Source organism: Grammomys surdaster, unplaced genomic scaffold (assembly GCF_004785775.1).
Source record: "Grammomys surdaster isolate TR1022 unplaced genomic scaffold, NIH_TR_1.0 124903, whole genome shotgun sequence".
NCBI classification, from domain to species: Eukaryota; Metazoa; Chordata; class Mammalia; order Rodentia; family Muridae; genus Grammomys; species Grammomys surdaster.
In genome coordinates, this window is record NW_021619838.1 from 237,516 (window position 1) to 246,438 (window position 8,923).

Consider the following 8,923-nt stretch of genomic DNA (forward strand, 5'->3'; position numbering starts at 1 on the left):
GGGGGGGGCTGGAGAGATGGCTCAGGGGTTAAGAGCACTGACTGCCTTTCCAGAGGTCCTGAGTTCAATTCCCAGCAACCACATGGTGGCTCACAACCATCTGTAATAGAATCTGATGCCCTCTTCTGGTGTGTCTGAAGACAGCTACAGTGTACAGTGTACTCATATAAATAAAATAAATCTTTAAAAAAAAAAGAAAGAAGCACTTGGGAGGCAGAGGCAGGCGGATCTCTGAGTTTGAGAGTTCGAGGCTAGCCTGGTCTACAGAGTGAGTTCCAGGACAGCCAGGACTACACAGAAACCCTGTCTCGAAAAAAAAAAAAAACAAAAAAAAAAAAAAAAAAGAGAAAAAAAAGAAAAAAAAAAGAAAGAAAAGAAAGAAGTAGAAAGAAAGAAATAGAAAATCCCCTCTGGAGGAGATGTGGGACTGTGTAAGGGTATCCTGGGTCATGGTGGAGCAGGTGCCTAGAACCCCGAGACTCTGCAGATTCTGGGTGGGATTCTGCGTGAGAACTGGCAGGAGTTTGGCGCCCCCCAGAACCCAGGATTCTGAAAAGCAGTCATGGTCTCCATAGAATTACATAGGCCAGGCTATAGGCCTCAGGCCCTAGGGATTTACATACTAATGAAGGCCAGAGGGCAGAGCAAATTAAACATGCCTCCCCCAGATCCTCCCCCAATCTTCCCCCTTTCTCCCTCCCTATATAACTCGGGACTGCCCTGAGTTCTGGGGGTACGCCTAGATCCATCTATCATCCGCCATGACAATAAACCTTTTTGGAACCAAAAAAAAAAAAAAAAAGAAAATCCCCTCTGGGAGCAAAGCAGGGATTTCCCAGTGGTAGCAGTTGCAATAAACTTTTTGCTTATGTCTTAAAAAAAAAATCTATTCCTTTATCCCTGGCCATTTTCTTAATGGCATTTAAAATCAAATTTCCTGTTTTAACCCTTATTTTATTTTATTTTATTTTATTTTTAGTTTTTCGAGACAGGGTTTCTCTGTGTAGCCCTGGCTGTCCTGTCCTGGAACTCACTCTATAGACCAGGCTAGCCTCGAACTCAGAAATCTGCCTGCCTCTGCCTCCCAAGTGCTGGGATTAAAGGCGTGCGCCACCACCGCCCGGCCTTAACCCTTAATTTTTAAGACCCATATTTAGCTGCCACTTGTCCCTTGTTGCTGGTCTTTTCTATTTTGTGGGTTCTTCTTCTCCCACCCTTTATCCCCCAATTTCATCCTCTATCACTAGATGGGAGAGAAAGAAGGATAGAGGGGAAGAGAGATAAGAAGTCTCTGAATCTAACCACCCCCACCCCAAGAAGGACCACCAACCCTGACTCCCTGGGCTCTAGCATTTATACCTTCTGAGAAGTTCCCAAAATTCCTAACATCACACAATCACAGCAACTATTTGCAGCTGTCAAAACCAAAACTTTGTGCTCTGCTGGAGCACAAGGCAAATCATAGTTAGCTGCTTCAGACAGTCTGAAGCAGCCTCATAGTCCTACACCTGGGCTTAAAATAAAAGCACATTTCTTATATTTCTGTGTGTTATTTTGTTTTAAGGTTGTTTTGTTGTTTTTGGTTGTTTTTTTTTTTTTAAGATTTAATTGTATGTATGTGATTACACTGTGGTTGTCTTCAGACACACTAGAAGAGGGCATTAGATCCCATTACAGATGGCTATGAGCCACTATGTGGTTGCTGGAAGTTGAACTCAGGACCTCTGGAAGAGCAGCCATCTTAACCGCTGAGCCATCTCTCCAGCCCCTATTTCTCTCTCCGTCTCTCTCTGTCTCTCTGTCTCTCTGTGTCTCTGTCTCTGTGTGTGTGTGTGTGTGTTTAAAAAAACCAAAATTCCAGAATTCTCAAAACTCTTGCTACAAAGGACCATCAAACACTTCTCAACATTTATGTGTCTGGAGAGAAAGGAGAACTCTGAGTTAGCTGGCCTGAGCCACAGAGGTGAAAAGAAGCATCACGTTTCATGAGCCCCTTTGGTGACCGGGTACTTAGGCTCTGTTTGCCAGAGACCTTTCCATTTGGCTAAGACACTTAGGTCCACTTAATCTGTGTGTTGCAACCCTTTTGGCAAACCTGTCTCAATAATATTTGCATTGTGATTCATAACAGCAGCAAAATTATTGCTATGAAGAGGCAAAGAAGACAATTTTATGGTTTGGGGTCACCACAATGTGTGAAACTGTATTAAAGGGTCACAGCATTAGGAAGGTTGAGAACCACTGCCTTAGAGCAAGACTGGACTGCTCATCAAGCTGCTGGCTGGCTCCCCAGGTACTTTCCCCTTGGCATTTCAGGCCTCTGAATTCCATACCCGTACTCAAACTGGAGTACATGTGACTAAGTGTAAGACTCTGAGTGGACCTTCACTTTGGCTTAAAACCCCCACCAGAAGAGGATGCCACCTTAACCCTAGTGCCAGTCACAGACTCACAGTTGCTAGCATGTTTATTAGGAGTACCATCAGACAGGTAGTATGCATAGCATACATAGGAGAGCCCAGAGGCAGCCCAGCACCTAGAACGGTGTAGAGGGTACTGGCAGGCATCAAGATATGGGTTGTCCATGCCCCATAAAATCCACTCCTGTAGTATTGCTCAGATCTTGGCTAGGGTAAAGTGTGTGTCAGTCTGTTCCTCCTGGATAGGGGTCCTGAAGCTGTTTCCCCCTATGAGAAGCAAAGAAGGAAAAAGCAGTGAGGAGATATGTCTCATCCCTCAAGGAAGTAAGCTTTATTGAACCCAGAGTGGTACTCACAAGGTTTGGGAGTGTTAGGCAATCTCCAAGCCTTTCGGAGCAGGTACAAGGCCAGCAGAACAGTCAAGGGAGCCAGCAGGCCCAGGCCTAGGCCTAGGATAACAGCAAATGCAGGGCCTACAAAGAGAGGCTAACTGAGTGAACTCACCCTCAAATTCTCTCCCCTATCCTCCATTGGGCCAGTGTTCCTTACCCTCAGGAGCCACCAAGGTGGGTGTAGAGGGCAACTGAGATGTTCTTGGCCAGATTGTGGTGGACTGATCAGTGGTTGGCCTGAATGTAGTACGCTGGGTCTCCCAGAGCAGTGTGACCAGGAGGCTTCTGTTCTCACAGACTGTGTCTAAGCTGTTACTGGCTGGGTGGCGGGTCTGCTTTCCAGATAAGGTACAACTGTGGGATGAGGTTGTCCATTAGCTAGAGATAGTGGTGGAAGTGGCACTGGGACATCTTCAATTCTGCCAAGACTTCCACCCACAAGGTACGTACCTATCTCTGCTTCTGACTTCACCCTGTTTTCATCCCTGGCCTGCTCCTAGCTGGGGTTCTGCACTTTCAAACCCCCACCCTATACTTCTCTAGCCTTCTGGAGAAGAACCACAATGTGAGCGAGAGCAAACATGTTCCTGAACCTGGGCTAGGATCTCACATGCCCCTACTCCATCTTCGGGGTCCCCTGAATAGTAGAGCCTGTGTTGGTGTTGATGATGTCAGAAGATACCCTCGCACATGGATTTCTGCTCCCTTATCTGGTCCATCACAGTCATCTAGACACCACCTCTTAAATGCCCAAACCTTTCTGATTCCATTCCCTCTGTACCCCAAGTTCTCAGTGCCCTCGTCAGCCACAATACTCACTTGGTCCAGGGCTTGCAAGCCTGGTTGTTGCCTGGAGAAAAGTGGCCAGGAGGGCAGGGAACACAGTCTGCAGCAAAGACATAAATCAGCTTTATAATGGTATTAGGTAGGCCCTGGATGCTGAGGCCACTGGGGGTGGGGTTGAAAGGGAGGGTTAATGCTCATTCCCTGGTGCAAATAGATGCAAAGCTTGGCTTCTGCATGTTCCTTCCTACATGCCTCCCACTGGCACTGACCAGAAGGTTGACCCTGAGTCCAAGTCTTGGCATGACCCATTGGAAGAGGTGCTTTCAGCCAAGATTAGTTAGAGATGCTGGGGAAGTAATAACATGTGGATTGGGAACAAGGCTCATTTATACCATTATCATGGTCCTTAATTCAAGGGGGACAGCATACATGGATTCCGTGGACATGTACCTGCCTGGTGTAGGGGAGACCCCGAGGCTCACCAACTCCAAGCTTGTGTCCACTGTCTTGCCGGGGTTGGGTGCCTGGTCTACATTGGCAGACAGTATCCTGAGTAGGTGTGCAATTCTGCTTGAGTTCACTTCCACTTCCTAGGGAAGATAAGAGACCATGAATGAGGCTTACCCAGCCCTGACCTATGGACAAGAACAAAATGGACTTGCTTCTCCTCAATGGCACAGGAGCAAAGCTGAAGCTGAAGTAACTGTTAGCCTACTTTTGACCTCTCCTCTAAGACCTTCTTCCTAGCTACTCTGTTCCTCCTGGTCATGTAGCCCTGGAGAAAACTACTGAGCAGGGCACAGGATATCCGTGACCTCTCTTTTCCATCCTCCCCCAACCTGTTTCCAGCCTGTAGCATCTGAGTCAGAATCCTCAGATAACCCCACCACCTCCACATCTGGGCCTTACTCACTAGAACAGCTTGGGCAAGGCCACATGGCCAACATGTGTTCCACTCCAGTTCCACATGGCTCTGGCTGAACTTTCACCCCAGAGGAAATGCTCTAGCAATTAAGGGCCCCTTAGTGATCAGGATTCATCCTGGCTTTAAGTTAGTTTCACAATCATATAGGAAATGTAGGCACCCATTTGTTGTACTTGCTCCCTTGCGGACTGGACAGTGAAGGTTAAGAGTGGGAGGAACTCACGATGGTTGCACTGTGTACACTGCTTGCAGGTATCGTAATTGACAGCCTCATTGTAGAAGCCGGGTTCACATGGATGACATACAGTGTCCCTGGTGTGATCACAGCGGCTCACCATACCATTGCCTGTAGTGGAGCCCAGAAACTTACACAGGTCAGAACTGTGGATACACAGCGCTGTGACTCTTCCAGGACCAGCCTCTGTGACACTGTCACATTTGTGACAATTATCTCTGACATTTACCCCCACATATTTTGTACCTGTGTCTCCATCACTGTGCCCCAAGAATCATCCCTCCCCAACCCTACCACTACATCCCAAAGCCAGGCTACTCACCTGGCTGGCACTCACGACAGCACTTGTGACCACTGGGGTAGGTATTTTCAACACAGTTGAGCCTCCTCGCTGTAACTCCAAGTGTGAGTCCCAGGAGCAGAAATGCTGTGGGCTGCTGAACCCACACATACATCCTTGTCTGTGTTCTGCCTTCACAGGAGTCTGGGGTTTTTCCTTGCAGGATGTGGCTATAAGAACTATGGAGGAGGGGCAAGAAGAGTAGGCGGACAGGCAAGAAGGTATGTGAATATGTTCCTGTGTATATGGCACAGGCGTGTGCAGAGTCCCATAATAAGCTAAGAAGTGCTTTGGGCCACTGGGGCATATGAATAGAGGTACAGATACCCAACATATGCATATGAAGCACACAAAGAAACACACACGTGCACACAGGCATTAAGAAAAAAGATTTTATTTTTGTTTCTTTTTTGAGGGGGGAGGGTATATGTATGGTAAGTATAATGCCCAAGGAAGTCAGAAGAGCTGGAGTTACACCAGTTGTGAGCCAGCATCATGAGCTGGAAACTGAACTTTGGTCCTTGGCAAGAACACGTGCTCTTACCACTGGGCATAGCAGGACACCTCTTTAATCCCAGTACTTAGGAGACAGAAGCAGGCAGCTCTGCCTAATCTACATAAATTTCAAGACAGCCAGATTACGTAATAGAGAGACTCTGTCTCAAAAACAAAAACACCCAAAACAGTACAATCTTAACTACTTAGCCATCCCTCCAGTGTCAATGGATTTCTTTTTTCTTTTTCTTTTCTTTTTTTTTATAGTGCTAAGTACCTAAGCTTTTTTACATGCTGGACAGTGTTCTACCACTGAGCTATATCCATGGCTCTCTTCATGTTTTTGTAACAGTTTCACTAAGTTGTCCAGGCTAACATCTGAACTTACTCTGTAGCCCATACTTCAATTTTTAAAAAAGATGTATTTTTAATTCCGTGTGTGTGTGTGTGTGTGAATGTGTGTGTGTGTGGAGTGAGGGGATTTACATGTGGCCCTAGGAGGCCAGAAATGTCTGATCCCCCTAAAGCTGGATTATAGGCAATGTGAGCCGCATGATGTCCACATTGAGGACCAAATTTGGGTTCTGGCAAAAGTTTTACTCAGTGAACCATCTTGATGAACTTGTACTCCCTTCCTCCTGCCTCTACCTCCCAAATGCTACGATTACAGGCGTGTGTCACTGAGCTCAACACGGTCTTTTCTTACACACAAACCACTACACTGAAGGAGGAAATGAGTTAGCAGGGAGGCAGTGCCCTTACTACACATTAAAGCTATGATATGACATAATTATCAATTCCCAAACTAACTGGAAATTTACATGCTAGCTATGCATAGTGGTGCACAACTGTAATTCCAGTTTTCAGGAGCAAAGACATGATGACTGCAAATTCCAGGCTAGCTTGGGTTATAGAGATAGAGTCTGTTTTTTTTGTTTTGTTTTTAAAAAGTGCAGGGAATAGTTGTGCTACAGAATGAGATACAGGACTGGGGCTGGAAATCCCCCACTTAAGATCACATGTGAAAACAGAAGTCCCCAGTCCTCTCATGGAAACACCCAACCTGGAAGGTCAGGGTGGGCTAGGAAGTACATGGTAAAAGCCATAATGGGCCAAGTGGTTACAGAGACTGCCTTCCCCATGCTTCTGAAGTACAGGGAAGGTTCTGGAGAAGAATCCTCAGGACATTCTGGGCAACATTCTCTAGTCCTAGTGAGCAGGAAGACATGTTGTTTCTCCTGAAGTCAGGTAGCTTCAAGATACTTATAGTCAGCACTCCACCCTAAGGTGCCCCTCCTTCCCTCAGAACTCTGCTGTCCTTGGCTGTCACACCTGGTCATATAGCTTAGCATCTGCACACAGGTGAATGGAGGTGCAGAGAAGCCTGGATGTGTCCTCCATTCCTAGGGACTCCATGCGGAGGATCTGTACAGGACAGCAGGGCCCTTCTGCTTGAAGCTGCTTCCATCCAGGACCACGTTAAAACTGAATGGTTTTCACGGGACTGGAAAGATCACTAGCAGTAGCTGGTCCCACTGTATCCACTAAGCTGGTGCCCCAAAAAACTGCAGGGAAGACAACAATTCTAGGCTCTACTCATCCCTTCGGTTCAAGATAAGGGACCTAAAGCAGCTCCCACAGGATGCTGACCCTTGAGTACCAGACTGGAAGTAATAAGAATCTCAGAAAGCCCAGGTGATACTATATAAGCTACCTGTCAGGTATCTAGCTGGTTTCTAAGGATGCACTGCGCCTTGACTTGGAGACATGATCCTGGATGCCATCTCCAGGCCAAGGCACGAGCAGAGCGGGATGGGGATGGTGGTCGAGTCTAATAGTCTATTGAAAGAGTCATATTCAAAAGCAGTGTGTCCTATCACTCTGGGACACCCAGAGGCTGGGATCTGCTGAGACCTTCCTGTCCACATTATCATTCTGGGTTCTCAAGTCTCATCTTTGCCTAGCAACCAGCTCAGGTGCCACCACACTCTAATGACTATGAAGTGCTATGTTTGCACCCTACACCCCAATACAACATACAGAAGTACATTCCTGTGGAAAAATTGGGTCATACAGATATCTAAAGCAGGTCGGGGATTGTGATGAGGTATCAGCTGTCCTAACATAGCTACTTCATTCCTTTTTAACACCAAGGCAGTGGTCCTGAGTACCAAACTGAACCTTCAAGAACACTGCCCAGGGACCTTGACTAGCTCAGACTCTGCTGCTGCTCCAAACCTCAAGGCCCAACTTAATCCCACATAACCTTTCTCATGCATGAAATCTCATGGTGCTCTTTTATGTCTTGCCTTCGGGTTCTATTTTCACTTCTACCATGAAGAAAATCAATGTTTATTGAAAGCTACAAACCCCTTTAACCAGTGTCCACCTCAAAGCTTCTAGTGTAAGCTACCTAGGCCACAATGCTTTCTTTTCCTTTTTCCCCCTCACCTAAAGAATGATGATGTATTGTTGGGCAGTGACAGTACATGCCTTTAATCCTAGCACTTTGGAGGCAGAGGCAGGTAGACATCTGAGTTTCAGAATAGCCAGGGCTACAAAGAGAAACCTTGTCTGGAAACAAAAGAAACAACAACAAAAAAACAACAGAAAGAGAGAGAGAGACAGAGAGACAGAGAGAGACAGAGAGAGAGAGAGAGACAGAGAGAGAGACAGAGAGACAGAGACAGAGAGAGAGAGAATATGAGAAAAAGGCAACTCTATTTTAAAATAATGATATGCTTTGTTTTTCAAAATAAGATTTCTCTGTGTAGCTGAGATCTATGTTTTCCTGGAACTAGCTTTGTAGACCAGGCTGGCCTTGAACTCAAGAGATCTGCCTACCTCCGCCTCCTGAGTGCTTTGACTAAAGGTGTGTGGCACTATCACCATCCACTACTGCTGGCTAACGTAATGATTCTTGTGACAACAAGCATCTGCACTTTCTTACAGGGTAGTCAGTGATTCTGCATGTTTCTGAGGAGTTTGAGGAACACTCCAATGGCCTGCCAGACCTTACCAAGGAGGTAGCACCTCCAGAACTGTGGGGCTGATCATTTCCAGAGAAATATGATCTGACTTTATTGTAATCTTTCAGTTTTCAAGGAAACTGCAAGAGCTGCATTATTTCCTAGTGTGGTAAGCACATGAGGGGCCCAGCCCAGAGCTCCTGGCCCTGACGTGTACAGCACCCTTACCTGAACCAACCATTCCAAGCAGTTCTCAGAAACAGAATGTAACAACTGAAAGAGATTTGGTCAAGCAAATGCAGCTCAGCTCATGACTGGTACAGAAGGGCTACTGCCTCAGACACATGCTGAAGAGGACACA

The 8,923-nt window shown here is 46.5% G+C and overlaps 1 protein-coding gene across 1 annotated transcript; it reads right to left on the reverse strand.

The window, feature by feature from the left end:
* Positions 1-2,449: 2,449 nt before the first annotated feature.
* On the reverse strand, positions 2,450-5,226 carry Tnfrsf4 (TNF receptor superfamily member 4). Its single transcript, XM_028784880.1, has 7 exons — positions 5,081-5,226; positions 4,747-4,869; positions 4,081-4,188; positions 3,632-3,698; positions 2,970-3,166; positions 2,777-2,893; positions 2,450-2,687 (listed from the first exon to the last, which is right to left on the reverse strand). The coding sequence occupies exons 1-7, from the start codon at positions 5,211-5,213 to the stop codon at positions 2,617-2,619; spliced, it is 816 nt and encodes a 271-aa protein (XP_028640713.1). The 5' UTR covers positions 5,214-5,226; the 3' UTR covers positions 2,450-2,616.
* Between the last annotated feature and the right edge of the window lie 3,697 nt (positions 5,227-8,923).

What these genes read in the sequence shown, in the direction of transcription:
- Tnfrsf4 (XM_028784880.1), bottom strand. Translation starts at nt 5,213, where the DNA reads ATGTATGTGTGGGTTCAGCAGCCCACAGCATTTCTGCTCCTGGGACTC. An exon ending in TGGACACAAGCTTGGAGTTG is followed by an intron (nt 3,699 to 4,080) that starts GTGAGCCTCGGG and finishes TCTTTGCTGCAG; the next exon opens with ACTGTGTTCCCTGCCCTCCT. An exon ending in CACCTTGGTGGCTCCTGAGG is followed by an intron (nt 2,894 to 2,969) that starts GTAAGGAACACT and finishes CTCTCTTTGTAG; the next exon opens with GCCCTGCATTTGCTGTTATC.